At 50.6% G+C, this 15,219-nt stretch overlaps 8 protein-coding genes across 8 annotated transcripts; 6 read left to right on the plus strand and 2 right to left on the minus strand.

Annotated features, from left to right (window-relative positions):
- Nucleotides 1-255: 255 nt before the first annotated feature.
- Nucleotides 256-1,545, minus strand: N7533_001338 (CaiB/BaiF CoA transferase family protein; the record flags this gene model as incomplete). Its single annotated transcript, XM_057097988.1, has 1 exon — nt 256-1,545. One exon carries the CDS (start codon nt 1,543-1,545, stop codon nt 256-258), a length of 1,290 nt encoding a protein of 429 aa, XP_056963124.1.
- Nucleotides 1,546-1,767: 222 nt separating this feature from the next.
- N7533_001339 (acyl-CoA dehydrogenase family protein) lies at nt 1,768-3,157 on the plus strand (the record flags this gene model as incomplete). Its single annotated transcript, XM_057097989.1, has 2 exons — nt 1,768-2,098; nt 2,160-3,157. The coding sequence occupies 2 exons, from the start codon at nt 1,768-1,770 to the stop codon at nt 3,155-3,157; spliced, it is 1,329 nt and encodes a 442-aa protein (XP_056963125.1).
- A 540-nt stretch (nt 3,158-3,697) lies between these two features.
- Nucleotides 3,698-5,275, plus strand: N7533_001340 (homoserine O-acetyltransferase family protein; the record flags this gene model as incomplete). Its single annotated transcript, XM_057097990.1, has 1 exon — nt 3,698-5,275. The coding sequence occupies one exon, from the start codon at nt 3,698-3,700 to the stop codon at nt 5,273-5,275; it is 1,578 nt and encodes a 525-aa protein (XP_056963126.1).
- A 1,678-nt stretch (nt 5,276-6,953) lies between these two features.
- Nucleotides 6,954-7,262, plus strand: N7533_001341 (uncharacterized protein; the record flags this gene model as incomplete). The annotated part of the gene is made up of 1 exon (XM_057097991.1): nt 6,954-7,262. The coding sequence occupies one exon, from the start codon at nt 6,954-6,956 to the stop codon at nt 7,260-7,262; it is 309 nt and encodes a 102-aa protein (XP_056963127.1).
- A 493-nt stretch (nt 7,263-7,755) lies between these two features.
- On the plus strand, nt 7,756-9,550 carry N7533_001342 (xylulokinase; the record flags this gene model as incomplete). Its single annotated transcript, XM_057097992.1, has 2 exons — nt 7,756-8,253; nt 8,318-9,550. The coding sequence occupies 2 exons, from the start codon at nt 7,756-7,758 to the stop codon at nt 9,548-9,550; spliced, it is 1,731 nt and encodes a 576-aa protein (XP_056963128.1).
- Nucleotides 9,551-9,680: 130 nt separating this feature from the next.
- On the minus strand, nt 9,681-10,352 carry N7533_001343 (uncharacterized protein; the record flags this gene model as incomplete). Its single annotated transcript, XM_057097993.1, has 2 exons — nt 9,681-10,004; nt 10,068-10,352. 2 exons carry the CDS (start codon nt 10,350-10,352, stop codon nt 9,681-9,683), a joined length of 609 nt encoding a protein of 202 aa, XP_056963129.1.
- A 1,301-nt stretch (nt 10,353-11,653) lies between these two features.
- N7533_001344 (uncharacterized protein) lies at nt 11,654-12,505 on the plus strand (the record flags this gene model as incomplete). Its single annotated transcript, XM_057097994.1, has 1 exon — nt 11,654-12,505. The coding sequence occupies one exon, from the start codon at nt 11,654-11,656 to the stop codon at nt 12,503-12,505; it is 852 nt and encodes a 283-aa protein (XP_056963130.1).
- A 91-nt stretch (nt 12,506-12,596) lies between these two features.
- Nucleotides 12,597-14,915, plus strand: N7533_001345 (uncharacterized protein; the record flags this gene model as incomplete). Its single annotated transcript, XM_057097995.1, has 1 exon — nt 12,597-14,915. The coding sequence occupies one exon, from the start codon at nt 12,597-12,599 to the stop codon at nt 14,913-14,915; it is 2,319 nt and encodes a 772-aa protein (XP_056963131.1).
- Between the last annotated feature and the right edge of the window lie 304 nt (nt 14,916-15,219).

Here is a 15,219-nt window from a genome sequence, read left to right on the forward strand (position 1 = left end):
GTTTCGGATGTCACAGGCCGATCTGAACTGCTTACAGGAATCTTTGATATGTCGTCTTCCAAGATTATTCAATTTGAGCTTGCTGCAACCTCGATATTTCAAAGTTTCTCCACAATATCCGTAAAGGCATTGGGTCAGCCATCAGGATTACTCGTAGTATATGGTAGAATAGTATATCAAATTTATGTATGTAGTATGTACACCTGGGCAGTTTCGTAGCATGTCCTTTTCGGGACGAAATCTTGACATTGGCAATTATTCTAGCCCCAGCTCGGCCAAAATAGCTTGGTTATGCTCCCCCACCTTCGGAACTGATGCGATCTGAGCACCAAATCCTCCTTTGTTAGCCGCATTGGTTGATCCCGGCGGCAGAAGGGTTGGGACAACACCAGCTGGTGTTTGGACTTGGGTCCATCGCTCACGGGCCTTGAGTTGAGCATGATTCCAAACACCCTGCATGTCATTGACGTTCGCGTTAGCGATTGAAGCCTTATCAAGTCGCTCGGTAGTTTCTTCTGCTGTGAGTTTTGAAAAGCTATCACAGATAATTTCTCTGAGAGCATCGCGGTTCTGTGTCCGTAGTGAGTTACTAGCGAACCGCTCGTCTGACGCGATTTCGGGCTGGGAAAGAACTTCGGTACAGAAGTTGGCCCACTCCCGTTCGTTCTGTATACCGAGCATGACTGTTTGCCCGTCTCCTGTCTCGAATGGACCATATGGATAAATGGAGGCATGAGATGCACCCGCGGGGACTGGACCAGCAGCACCTTCAAAGGCGTAGTACATAGGGAAGCCCATCCACTCGATCATACTCTCGAGCATGGATATATCAATTTTGCAGCCTTGACCGTCTTTGCCGCGCTGAATCAGGGCTGAAAGAATGTTGGTGTAGGCGTACATTCCCGCGGCGATGTCAGCAATGGAGATCCCCACCTTGGCGGGCTCCTTGCCAGTGCCAGTCACGGATAGCATACCAGCCTCACTCTGAATGAGAAGGTCGTATGCCTTCTTGTCACGATACGGGCCATCTTGGCCGTACCCGGAGATATCGCAAACAATCAGTGAAGGATGTTTGCCCTTGAGTAACTTGTGAGAAAGACCTAATCGCGCAGCAGCACCGGGAGCCAAGTTCTGGACGAGCACATCTGCCTTCTCCAACAGTTTCATCAACGTGGAATGGTCTTTTTTGTTCTTCAAATCGAGCGCCAAACTCTCTTTAGATCGGTTGGTCCAGATGAAGTGGGAGGCTTCTCCATTCACTCGCGTGTCATATTGCCTGGCAAAATCACCAACTCCAGGTCGCTCAACTTTGATGACACGAGCGCCGAGATCGGCCAATTGTCGTGTGCAGAATGGCGCAGCAATGGCCTGCTCCAAACTAACCACTGTAACTCCCTCTAGAGGCGCCGCACGGTGACCACTTGAAGTTGTGGTTGAGTATTGCAAATGGAAATGTTGACGTGGAAGAGGAAGAAGAGAAGAATTGGCGGGACGAAGAGACGCCCTCAAGGGATGCGCCCCACGAAGAAGTGGCAGTCCCCTCATATTACGAAAATCGGGAAATCAGAATATAAAATTGATAGAGCAAGTATCGACAGTTTGCTTCTTCTTGTTCTATTTGACTCTCTCGCCCTGCCTCGTTTATTAAGCGCCATGCGCCCGAACAGCCGAGTCGGCTATATGCTCGGTTACATGCATTTCGACGACATCATTTAAGACGAGCATGCAGACCGGCGAATAAACAACAACCATCAATATTCATACATCATGTCTCGTCCACAATGGCAAAGATTAGTCCGATCAGGATGGGCGGCAGCCTCGCCATCCCTGCAAGCCTCCAACACTGTACGGAATCGTCTGCCAATGCGCTCGGCCTTTTCGACCTCGGCTCGTCGTGAATTGATGGAAATGACAGGTTTCACAGAGGAACAATTGACCGTTCGCGAGGCCATCTCCCACATTTGCTCCAAATTTCCCAACACTTACTGGCAAGAACGCGATCAACTTGAAAAGGATCCCAAAGAATTCCACGCCGCTTTGGCCAAGGATGGATGGCTTGGAATTGCCCTGCCCGAGTCGCACGGAGGAGCTGGATTAGGTATATTTCCTGCGAAAATAATCGAAATAGCCAGGGCCTGAAATGCTGATATTCGTTGTAGGAATTTCTGAGGCTACAATGATGATGCAAACCATCACCCAGTCTGGCGCAGGAATGGCTGGAGCGCAGGCCATTCACGCCAATGTATATGCCACTCAACCACTGGCCAAGTTTGGAACTAAGGAGCAGTTGGAGACAACTATCCCCAACATCATCAATGGCACTTGGAGAACCTGCTTTGGTGTCACCGAGCCCAACACCGGTCTTGAGACTCTGAAGTTATCGACCCTGGCTAGCAAGAACGCCGATGGGTATTCCGTCACCGGTCAAAAGATTTGGATTACTTGCGCGCAGGTCGCATCTAAGATGATCCTTCTTGCACGAACCACTCCGCTGGAGGAAGTGAAGAAGTCCAGCGAAGGTCTCTCCCTCTTCTGTATCGATCTCAACCGCGACCAGCCGGGTCTGGACATGCGCAAGATCAAGAAAATGGGCGGTCGCGCCGTCGATGCCAATGAAGTCTTCTTCGACAACTACCAAATCCCCGCCGACACGCTCATCGGTGAAGAAAATCAGGGATTCAAGATCATTCTTCATGGCATGAATGCCGAGCGATGCCTGTTGGCTGGTGAAGCTCTGGGTCTGGGATACGCTGCTCTAGAGAAGGCATCACAGTACGCCCAAGAACGAGTTGTCTTTGGCAGACCCATTGGCCAGAACCAAGGTGTGGCTCATCCCCTTGCCGATGCCTACATGAAGCTGGAAGCCGCCAAGCTGGCGACCTACCACGCTGCTCGCCTATACGATACCAACGACGGCTCGGTGCCCTTCCACTCTGTCGGTGTTGCCTGTAACAGCGCCAAGTATCTGGCAGCAGAAGCGGCTTTCACAGCTTGTGAGCGGGCTGTGCTGGCGCATGGTGGTATGGGTTATGCTATGGAGTATGATGTTGAGCGGTACCTGCGTGAATGCTTCGTGCCTCGGATCGCTCCAGTCAGCCGGGAGATGATTCTCAACTATGTGAGTGAGAAGGTTCTCCAATTACCTCGCAGCTACTAGAGGTCTGCCACTACGGAGGTAGTAGAACATGTATTTTAGCGAATCATATAGTTTCAGACACATCGATATGAATGAAAAGAATGAAAAGAATGAAAGAATGAAAATAGATACATAATTCTCTTTTGAACATCATCATGATGATCACAATCGGTATTTCACTGAGGTTGCGCACTGGCATTTTGCTTCACGTTTCAGCAATCGTGAAATTCCGAATCCAAATCGCAAATGAGCAATCTGCACCGGAATTCCCTGTCCTATTGTTGAAGTACACCAAAGTACTCCGTGGGCGGGGAAGTATAAGAATTCCCAATCGGGAAAGGCGAACCCGAAGTCGGGGGAGGTCACGGGGAGCTCCGACCAATCAGAAGCCAGATCAATGACGCCATGTTGGATAGTGCCACCGCTTCCCTCTTTGGGCTGTTTTGTAGCCTAATTTTATAGGCGGCCACTTGCTTGATAACCATCTCGTCCTCCGACTGCTGTTGTACCTCTACCATTGTTATTCTCCTCTCGAATATCACCCGATATCAATATCCCACAATGCGTTCGCTCCACGGAGCTATCCGGAATGCATCTCGCTCTGTGCGAGTACCACAATGGCGACCTAGCGACTCCTCCATCCTCGCCGCAGCCCGTCGTCCGTTGACGCAGTCGCAGTCGCAGTCGCAGTCACAGCTGAAATATACCAGCTCCTCGCGCCTTTCCTCGACTAATGCCGCGCCCAAGGACTCGTCTAACCCGGCTATGTCCTTCCCTTGTCTCGATGCGCAAGAAGCACGATCTGCACTACTCTCCGCTCGCTCGCTCGAATCCGGTCCCGAACCCTCATACACCGCCGGAGAACATGAACGATTTCACAGCAACAAGCCAATTCTCTTGGATTGGGGTGGAGTCCTGCCAGAATTCGACATCGCATACGAATCATGGGGTGAACTCAATAGCGACAAGAGCAATGCGATCCTTCTACACACTGGCTTGTCCGCCTCGAGCCATGCTCACAGCACCCCCTCCAACCCAAACCCCGGATGGTGGGAGAAGTTCATTGGGCCTGGACTACCTCTCGATACCGATAAGTACCATATCATCTGCACCAACGTTCTCGGTGGCTGCTTCGGGTCTACTGGACCTTCTTCCACCGACCCCTCCGACGGGGAACGGTATGCGACACGATTCCCGATCCTAACCGTGGATGACATGGTCCGCGCTCAATTCCGCTTGCTCGATGCGCTTGGTATTGAGAAGCTCGCTGCCTCCGTGGGCTCGAGTATGGGAGGTATGCAAAGCTTGGCTGCTGGCGTCCTCTTCCCGGAGCGCGTGGGGAAGATCGCCAGCATCAGCGGTTGTGCACGCAGCCATCCTTACAGCATCGCGATGCGACACACCCAGCGCCAGGTTCTTATGATGGATCCTAACTGGGCACGTGGATTCTATTACGATTCCATTCCTCCTCACTCCGGCATGAAGCTTGCCCGAGAGATCGCAACGGTCACCTACCGCAGTGGTCCCGAGTGGGAGAATCGATTCGGACGCCACCGTGCCGATCCCAGCAAGCAACCGGCACTGTGCCCAGACTTCTTGATTGAGACCTACCTTGACCATGCTGGCGAGAAGTGGTGCCTAGAGTTTGACCCGAACAGTCTTCTCTATGTATCCAAGGCCATGGACCTGTTCGATCTCGGTCACGCTCATGAATCAGAGACCCGTCGCCGCCGTGCTGAATCAGAATCCCGCATTGCCAAGGGAGGCATCTCACCTAAAGTCTCTGATCCCACTTGCACTCTCACTCTCCCAGACCAGCCCTACGAGGAACAGCCCGATGTAACCGCCTCTATCCCACCCGCAGACCAAGCTGTCTCTGGCAGCCCTGATGGACCCCCGCGGGACCTCGTCGCCGGTCTGGCCGGCCTTAAGAACCACGAGGTTCTCGTGATGGGAGTGGCCAGTGATATCCTCTTCCCCGCGTGGCAGCAGCGTGAAATTGCCGAGACCCTCCGCGCAGGCGGCAATAAAACCGTGGAGCACATCGAGCTGGGCGAAGATGTCTCGATGTTTGGACATGATACATTCCTTTTGGACTTGAAGAATGTCGGCGGTCCGCTGGGTCGGTTCCTGCAGTAAAAGCGATAGCAATGGTTTATCGCTGTAATTTGTCTATGTTCAAGTTGTATATACCTCGTACTTACGATGAAAATTTGCATAAGCGGGCGTTTCTGTGATTTATGCACGCCACTCCAATCTATTTGAGACTATGGGCAAGGCCAGAGCCTCATTTCGCACAGGCAAAGCCAGTCTAAGCTGCTATGTCTATATAAGTCCCAAGTTTACGATTGGATAGTCCGAGTCTTCCAATCCTACACATCTTTCCCTCTGTACTGGTGTCTCTCTGTACTACAACGAGTATTGGTATTTTATCAGTACCTAGGTAGTTAGTACTAGTAGGGCCTGTGTATATCGTCCGTCGTTCCTTCCTCGCTCCGAAAGCCCCCACCACCGGCACCTTCCCCCTTCCAATGGGATTCATTTGGCAGATTCTTTCAAGTTGTTTACTTTCATTCCAACACTCCAGAGTCTCCCTACAATCAATAAATTTTCATTCTCCATGGAGCCATGACAATTCCAAGTTGAAACCCTTCTCCAGATCGATGAACTCTTGGAGCCGCAGCAACATCGGCCAGTTACGCCACATGGAGACATGGACCTGACTTGTAGTGCATGAGAATCACACTGTTGCTCCAAGCTGGGTGACCTTCAATGCCGACAACAAGGAACAGAAGCCTCCGCCTTGGTGGGGCAATCATCCTGGTTATCATTGCCAGCGCTAGTCTTATCCGGTCAAGATGGCAAACGAGAGCTACATCCACATGGACTGCACTGCCTCCAGTGAGCATGAAAAACAGGGAAAGTAGTTTGACACTGCGAGACCTTCTACGTGGGTTGGAGAAATCGTCCACAAGTCGATTATTCTCCTGTTGGTTTTCGGGTGTATGGCTATATGGGTTGGAGCCAGTGTTATGATAAACCCACGATCAATGATCCTCCATTTTCGGAGCCAGTTACAGCAACAAGCCTTCAGCCTGCTGCAGACCAGATGTTCGTTTGAATCCAACCGCCCATTTGGATCCAAAATCTTTGATACGGAAAAGCAGATTACGGATAGGAACCAGCTTTGCCGCCGCTATCATTTACCCGCTTGACGAATGACCAAGTGTATCATATCGCGAAGACAGTCCCAGTCAGACAACCTCGCGTCCTATTCCCAGCCTATTTCGACACCAATGGAGCCGTGCACCTGATCGAGGCCCAGGGCCAATTATCCGGGCGTTCAGGATACCTTGAATCCCTGTCTACAAAGCCGTAGCTCTTGTCGGCGACGATGGTCTTTGAAGAAGTATAACTATGAGACTTAGCATGGTAAAAATCGGCTAAGCGGAGGGTCCCAGAACTGGAAATGGAAATCGGCGAGCAATTGAGCCATGAAGTTACGTCTTTCTATTGGATTCCAAAGGTCCGGCTATACAAAAGATGAAACCACGATACGGACATTGGTTGACGGCGAGGATCGTTTACATCTATACAAAGATAAATCGATTGAATCTCAAGAATACAAAGATTCTACACAGCCTGAAAACTCCGAGATTGGGCGGCAAAGCGAAGGGCAAAGGAATACCTAGACAACTCTGTCTCTCCCCTGGGTTTTCCGTCTCATACCTGCCCGCTCTGGCATCCCAAAGGAAGCTCGCTGAACTCTCGTCTCAATTTCTCTCTCTATCTACCCCGAAAGACCCTTTTCGAAGCAATGGCGGCGATTGAGCCGAGTACCAAAGCCTGTTACGTCAACCCCTCCCGAATCTCAATTTCGGAAGGTCTCAAGCCAAAAGCTCAGCTCTACACAGGATCAAGTTCACCGAAGAACTCGATCCGTGGCCATGTTTCAACGTTCTCATTTTCGTCGCCCTGTATCCTAGCTGTTCGTGCAATCGTGCTCGGGGCCATTTTTTACGGTTTCAAGCTCCTTGATATTGGTGGCTGTGTTCTACGGATCGCAAAAGAGCGTAAGGCTCCAACTTATACCGCTGAGGTACTGGTCAATGATAAGCAAATGTGATATACTAATCATTTTTTCCTTGTTCCCATTCCCCATCCCCCCCCACCCATATCTTGTGTGGGGTAGAGTTAACTAGTAGAGTATTCAACCGAGAATTAGCAGAGCAATTTAGCCGGACAGAACTCCGATGCCCCGCTAGAACAGAGCAAACCTAAAACGGAAAAATAAGAAGGATCCACAATATGAAGAGAACACGCTTACTCTACGATATAGTAAAAATAACTAGTGTTCGGAGTGGTTAACTAACTAAACTAGTACGGAGCAGTGACACCCGTGACTCCCATTGGCGGCTAAAAGAGCAAGTTCAACCCGAAGTGGTGTGGACCTTTTGACATCATCCCGACTCAACTTTCCCCCGCGATTGACTTGCCTTTATTCAAATCACTCCCCACTCCCATTCTTACACTTATTCTTACTCTTACATTTACTCTGACACCTCCCCCTGTCTCCTCCATTTGCAATTGTCCAACTGTGAGCTCCCATACCAGTCGACATGTCGCAATCCCCCCTCTACATCGGGTTCGACCTGTCAACCCAGCAGCTCAAGGGCCTGGTCGTCAATTCCGATCTTAAAGTCGTCTACATCGCCAAATTCGATTTCGATGCCGATTCCACTGGTTTCCCCATCAAGAAGGGTGTGATGACAAACGAAGCTGAACATGAAGTCTTTGCTCCTGTTGCTTTGTGGCTACAGGCTATGGATACCGTCCTCGACAGTTTGCGCAAGCAAGGGTTAGACTTCAGTCGGGTCAAGGGTATCAGCGGCGCAGGTCAACAGCATGGAAGTGTTTACTGGGGCAACGAAGCAGAGAATATCCTTCGCAACCTGGATGCCTCCAAGTCTCTTCAAGATCAACTCCCCGCCGCCCTCTCTCATCCCTACAGTCCCAACTGGCAGGACTCGAGCACCCAGAAAGAATGCGACGAATTCGATGCTGCCCTTGGAGGTCAAGAGCAACTGGCCCAGGCGACTGGAAGCAAGGCCCACCATGTGAGAACCGCGTGATCTATAGCACTGATTCCAAAACCAAGCTAATAGAATTTGCCTCTTCTAGCGATTCACAGGTCCCCAGATTCTCCGCTTCACGAGGAAGCATCCCGAAGTCTATAGCAAGACAGCTCGAATCTCCCTGGTGTCCTCATTCATTGCCTCGCTCTTCCTCGGACACATTGCACCTTTTGACATCTCGGATGTATGCGGTATGAACTTGTGGAATATTAAGAAGGGTTCCTACGATGAACAGATCCTCAAGCTGTGCTCCGGCAAGTTCGAACTCAATGATCTGAAGCAAAAGCTGGGCGAGGTGCCCGAGGACGGAGGACTACACCTGGGCTCTGTTCACCCATATTATACACAACGCTACGGCTTCAGCCCCGACTGCACAGTGATCCCAGCTACCGGCGACAACCCAGCCACCATCCTCGCACTCCCTCTCCGACCTTCCGACGCGATGGTATCTCTCGGAACCTCAACAACCTTCCTCATGTCTACCCCAAGCTACATGCCCGACCCCGCCACCCACTTCTTCAACCACCCCACGACAGCCGGTCTCTACATGTTCATGCTGTGTTATAAAAACGGCGGTCTGGCCCGCGAATATGTACGAGACGCGATTAATGATTCCCTCAAGGATACCCCCACCCAGCCCTGGGCCAATTTCGACAAGATCGCTCTGGAGAGCAAGCCATTGGGACAAAAGAGCTCAACCGACCCGATGAAAATGGGTCTCTTCTTCCCGCGACCGGAGATCGTCCCGAACCTCCCATCCGGCCAATGGCGCTTCACTTACAACGCCGAGACAGGGGAGCTACAAGAAACCACCTCCGGATGGACCGCCCCACACGACGAAGCCCGCGCCATTGTCGAGAGTCAATTCCTTTCCCTCCGCCTGCGCTCCCGCGGTCTAACTTCCAGTCCCGGGAACGGTCTCCCCGCCCAACCACGCCGAGTGTACTTGGTCGGAGGTGGATCCAAGAACGAAGCCATCGCCAAGATCGCGGGCGAGATTCTCGGCGGCGTGGAAGGTGTTTACAAGTTGGATATTGGAGATAATGCCTGTGCCCTTGGTGCTGCGTATAAGGCTGTCTGGGGAATGGAACGAGCGCCCGGTCAGACTTTCGAGAACCTTATTGGCCAACGGTGGCAGGAGGAGCAGTTCGTTGAGAAGATTGCGGATGGTTACCAGAAGGGTGTCTTTGAACAGTATGGCAAGGCTGTTGAAGGATTCGAAAAGATGGAGGATTATGTTGTGCAGCAAGTGCTGGATAAGGGGATTGAGACGGTATAGAGGGGATGATATCAATAATTTCCATGTACTTATGGTAATTCTCGACTTTGGTCAAGGCACATAGATAGCCTGTTTATAAAAGCGTTGTTATTCAATTTCTCAGTACGCTCAAGAGAACCCCAACTACCCTTCACGCCCAGTCCTCTAGTCGCACATGCTTAACCTCCGTTTTCTTGATAAACGATTTCGTCTTCGCAAACTCCTTCGATAACTCAGACTTGTAAAACTCTTCATGATGCTCCACCGAACTCCATCCAGTCAACAGGACAAACTCTTCATCCTCACCCTCTTTGTCAATTCTCCATCCCCCAAAGCAGGGATAGTTCGGCGTGAACTTTTCCAAATCGGACAAGCCAGCTTTAAAAAGACGATCGAAGTCCCCCTTCTTCTCTTTCTCAACGAAGCAGCGGGCTACCCCGATGACTGGTGCTGATACCGGAATGGGAGTAGAGGGCTGGAGGGAGATTAGTCTAAGACTTAGTCTTACTTCGATTCCAGCTTTATGCAATCAACTCACATCAACATCCAAATGAAACATGTACCCAATATCTACTTCGTCCTTCAGCTTCGCAAGTAACCGCTGATTAATCTCCGTTGCTATCCATTCACCACAGTGCAGCTCTACCGACTCCCAACCACCAAGCAGGAAGAAGTCCCTCCGGTCATCAAGCGAGCGCAGGAAACTGACTCGGTGGCCTGAATACAGTGATTGTTCCCGTTGTGCTTCGAGAAGAGTAGCCTTGAGGGGTGTTGATGGTATTGAGGTCTTGAGATGGAGGAAGGCAATCTCCGTAACCGGCATGGTTGGAGGTGATGGATGAGGAGATGATCAATGAGGTTCGACGGATGAGATTATTCTTCGAGGCTTCTCTGTGTCAAGTCAAATTGTTATAGATACAGGATATGCCAGGTCATTTATACCTCTCTGGCTTGAGATGTTCGGCCCCCAACTTGGCAACAGGCAGCATCGGTGGTACGTATCCCGCCAATATTCCGCTAGATTGCGTGTGGAAACTTACTTTTTAAGTATTGAAGTGACAAATCAGTGATCTACTATTTTACTGGTTAAACTACAACTCCCAAAGTGAATCACTATGGGGAAAATACATTAGACTGCATTTGCTATACTTGCAAGACTAATCTCACAGAGGACCCTTAACTCCGTACTTCCGCTTCGACATTAGAGCCCATTCGATATCCAATTCCTCTGGACTTTCCAATCACTCGGGTTTATCTTTCGAGTAAGAGGGGGACCCACTTCAACATGGCTACCCAGGTCATTCCATGGTGTTTCTAGTCGGGGCATTTTGTATCCAAAGGGCTTCACTATACCATTGATGTAGGTAACTCGAATATTGCAGTGTGGTACGTCTTTTTGGAATATAGTTTCAAGTGAACTTGAGATCGTCCTGTACGAAATTGTGTGTTGTTGACAAGTAGTGATCCTTTATACTTTGATAGGGTCAATATAAGCCTCGGCCTATTTCATGATTCTGTTCCGGGTCTTTCAAGTTGGACAGAGGGTAGAGACTTCACGGAATGGCAGGAACGTTTAATAACAGTACATGTGCAATACATACCTAGCTAGGTATTGAGAGCTTCTTTTCAGTTCAATAAAAGCATACTGGAGATCATAGTAGTATGAACTAAATAGTATATGCCTTCCACCTATTTCATCCGAACTTCCGAAGCCTTTATCTACCTCTATAACCTCGACACTTGAATAAAACAAGGCAAAGATCAGCCTATCGAAGGAGGATCAAGTCACCAGTATCAGACTATTTATAATTAATGTCTACTATTCCATTATCAATAAATAAATAACTATCTAAGTATAGCCAAGTATAGTGTTTGTTATGTTTCTGCCTGAGGCCACCGCTCTCTAACTGCTTTCGACTTCAAGCTTCAACTTCGACCAGCTGCAAGTATTGTTTGTTCAATACCCAAGTTCGCCCTCTTGACTACTTCTCGTCAACCGGCGCGTGGTTCTCCCTCTCTTCGCGATATGGTATAATTCTCCTCCGCCTCCATACGCGCTTCCTGCTACTCACACAGTTGCGCTAATCCCGATCGCCATCCTTAGTCGTGAACTTCAACATCACCATGTCCGACGCGTCCTCTTTGTATCGATGTCGCGTTTTGCCACCGAAGAAACCGAGAAATATCCCCCTCGAGGCCGAACAGCTGCTATATCAGTTTACTGCGGGATCCAGTAATCCCCCTAAAGGTCAATCAGACTGCTTCTTCGCCACCAATCTTTGGGATAGTACTAGCAGTACACCTCCGATATCAACACTCGCGCCATGGAGAGAAGTTCCCAATACTCAGATAACGGAAATCCCGCGCACTACCAGCACTGCCAAATGGAATACTAGCCTTAGCAGTATTCAATCTTATACGTCAAGTTCGACTTCAACTGTTCCACACGAGGCCCCATCCACACCCCCCATCGCAACTGTCAACACCAACTCTCCAGCACCGCACCAATCTCTCCCCTCTACTACTCCCACCCCTACCTCCACTCCGATCAATTCATCAGCACGACTACCTAGCAATGAAACTCCACGCCAGGCTCCCAGAGACCAACTTCGAAAGACTGTTACCGTCAGCAACGCTAATCAGATGACCCCCGTCAACATAATACAATACCAACCCCAACGACCAGGCAGTTCTCGGCATAAAAAGCGATCCCCTCGACCGACCATAACTCCCCAGTCGATTCCCTCTCGGCTGATTGACCCTCGGCCTACAGGCGAACGAGGCTCCTCCTCGGAATCGGGTAGTGCTCGGCAGAAAAGGTCATCGGCGACAATCACCCCCCCAGCGTACTCGAGGACGAGAATCCTCCCCAGAATACCAGTCGTCCAGAGCCTCCTCGGACTCTCCCGCCCCGCTCACAAAAGATTCACCTCCTCGGCGCTCCAGCCGCGCCAGGAGAGAGCCGATCACCTATAATGTTCGCGCACTCGTCGGGTTGGAATTGGAACCAGCAGAAGCCGCGGACAGGAGGAATGGTAATGGTGACAATAATGGGGCATCCTCTCCCATGCCATCAAATACCCCCGAGATCCCCATAGAGTCCCAGACTCCGCAAAGTATAGGCAGCGGGGCTTTGCGTGACCGACCAAACATTGGAAATCTCCTCCGTAGTCGACAGCAAGGTCGATTCATAAGCAATTCCTACTACAAGTATGCCTGTAATGACAGGCTCTCGGAGCTAAGCCCTTGGCGAAGCTGGAAGGGAGCTTCAGGCGGTATTACCAGCATGGCATGGTCACCGGATGGCACTCGGTTTTCCGCAGGAGCAACGACACATGGCGGTGACTATAATCGAGGCAATAATTTGGTTTTGGGAGATTTGGCGCGGAACTCACTAACGGAACTTCCCGATCACTGGGTACAGTGTGAAAATCCACACAGCACACAGGACTCACGTCTTTTCGCAACCGTCTCTAGCACACAGTGGGTCGGGGAACAGCTATATTCTGGGAGCTTCGACAAGACGGTCAAAATGTGGGATATTGGGCATGGGGCTTCCTGTGTCCAAACTCTCACTCATGACGCTCAAGTCGAGGTTATGGCTGCTTCAAAATATTCGCCGCGTCTACTTGCCACGGGTACCAAGAGCGGCTTCCGCCTCTGGGATTTGGGCCCATTTGTCTCCTATCAAAACCTACCTATTTCTCGTTCCGGTCAGAAGAACGTGGAATTATCCCCCACGAACCTCATCTGGGGGAATACACCCGTGACGAAGAACCTTGTCGTCGGTGGTATGGTACAACGGACGGATGACGTAGAGGATATTCACGTCGCTCGTTATGGACATTTGGCCATGTGGAAGCTTGAAGAGTCATCGGTGACCACAACCACAATCAAGCTTAGTCCAGACTCACAAAACATTTTCGACATCAAGTGGCACCCCTCGATGCCCATATTTGCGACAGCGAGTTCGATGAGAGACCACAAGTCCTATGATCCTAGATCTCAATCGCTCGTCAACCTCTACGCATACGTGCCCTCAGCAACCAAGGCCGTCCACACCTTTTCTTTTGGATGTCCGGCTGTGGATATCAATGAGACTACCTTCTCTCCATTTGGATCCTACCATGTGACTGCTAGCTGCACAGATGGAATCACCTACGTGTGGGATATTCGCAATCAGCGTGAAATACTTCACGAATTACGGCATGGTCAGCCCGATTACCCAATTAATCACGAAATTCGCCGGGAATATGCCGACGTGGGTGTTTCTGCTGCTTTATGGGGCACATCGATCGACCAGTTCTACACAGGTGCATCTGATGGCTTCATCAAACAATGGGACATTCGACGCGCCACTGAAGACGCCTTGGTTTCCAATGTTGCAGAATTCAATGATGGAATCACGCGTGCAGTCTTTTCGCCCGACAATGCTCATCTCCTTGTGGGTGATACTGCAGGAGGGGTTCATGTTTTGTCATCCGGTCCCTGTGCGGACCCTGAGCCAAGGCTCTTCAATTTCGAGTACGCACCTGTTCAAGACGAAGCTTGCGACAACCAAGCGGAACAGTCACCTGAATTGACAGGAGTAGAAGTTGCGCGTCATCTGTTGGACACACGCCAACTCACCATGAATCCGCTCTATGGCCCAGTGCAAGGCCCCAACTACTCCGGTCCATTTGCGCGGTGGCCACGAGGCATTGATGCCGATGCACCTGCGGAAAGCGTAGCGCAGGCGCCTCTTCTAGAAGAGCACCAACTCCGCCAGTTCCAAGGCCCGTCAGTGAAGGACCGCAATGGCCTCGATGAACATTCCAGACAGGAGTTACAGCGGGTATTCAACCTTGCTCACGCTTGCAACGGTCCGAAAAATGCCCGGTCGAAAGCTCCTCTGCCAGCACTGTCTCAGCCAGCCGCACCTCAACGGACAGCCGGACTGTCCGCAGGCCCCCAAGAAAGCTTGCAAAAGCGGAAGCGCGAGAGGTCTCATACATCTATCAGCAGTGGCGATGAAGTGACCCGTGCTCCTGCTCCCAAGAGGGCCAAGAGGGCAAAACAGCTCACCCCGAGCAAAAATAAAGACAAACCTGCCGCGGAGCCTATAGTGGCCAATGTCATAGACTTGACACTTTCAGACGATGATGAGGACGGACCGGTTACACCAAGCCGTGTAGAACCGCCTCCAGGGCCCAGTCCAACTAAACTCAAAGTGGAAGCCTCTGGGGAGGTTCCTCAGAGTATCCCTGATGATGTTCCCAATGATGTTCCCAACGATACCCCCGCTGGCAAATTGGTGGAAACACCGGATGAAGCGCTGGAAGAAGACTACTGGTGGCCAGACAACCAGCACGTAGATGCAAATATCCCGCGCGGAACTGATGGCTAGTACGAGGACCCATTGGCCTTGGATGATTTCTTTTTGGCATTTTCTTTGGCCATTGCTTTTGTTTTATTTTGTGCTTATTCTGCACCACCTTAACTGCGAATACCCCCATCGATGCAGCGCTTTTAAATTTAACGGCAATCATTTTAATGCTAATGATCTTGGAATTCAATTGAAGAATCAGAACTACCTGGTCCTGACCCATATCAGTGGATTTGAGACGATTTGGATAAACCTGTGAGGGTTAAACGCCCCAGCTATGCAAGACTGAAGTCCTAAATATACAAGGCCATTGGGCCCAAAAGAA

Source organism: Penicillium manginii (genome assembly GCF_028828005.1).
Source record: "Penicillium manginii strain IBT 31320 chromosome Unknown utg000002l:1.0-5564898.0:1.0-5567710.0, whole genome shotgun sequence".
Taxonomy (NCBI): domain Eukaryota; kingdom Fungi; phylum Ascomycota; class Eurotiomycetes; order Eurotiales; family Aspergillaceae; genus Penicillium; species Penicillium manginii.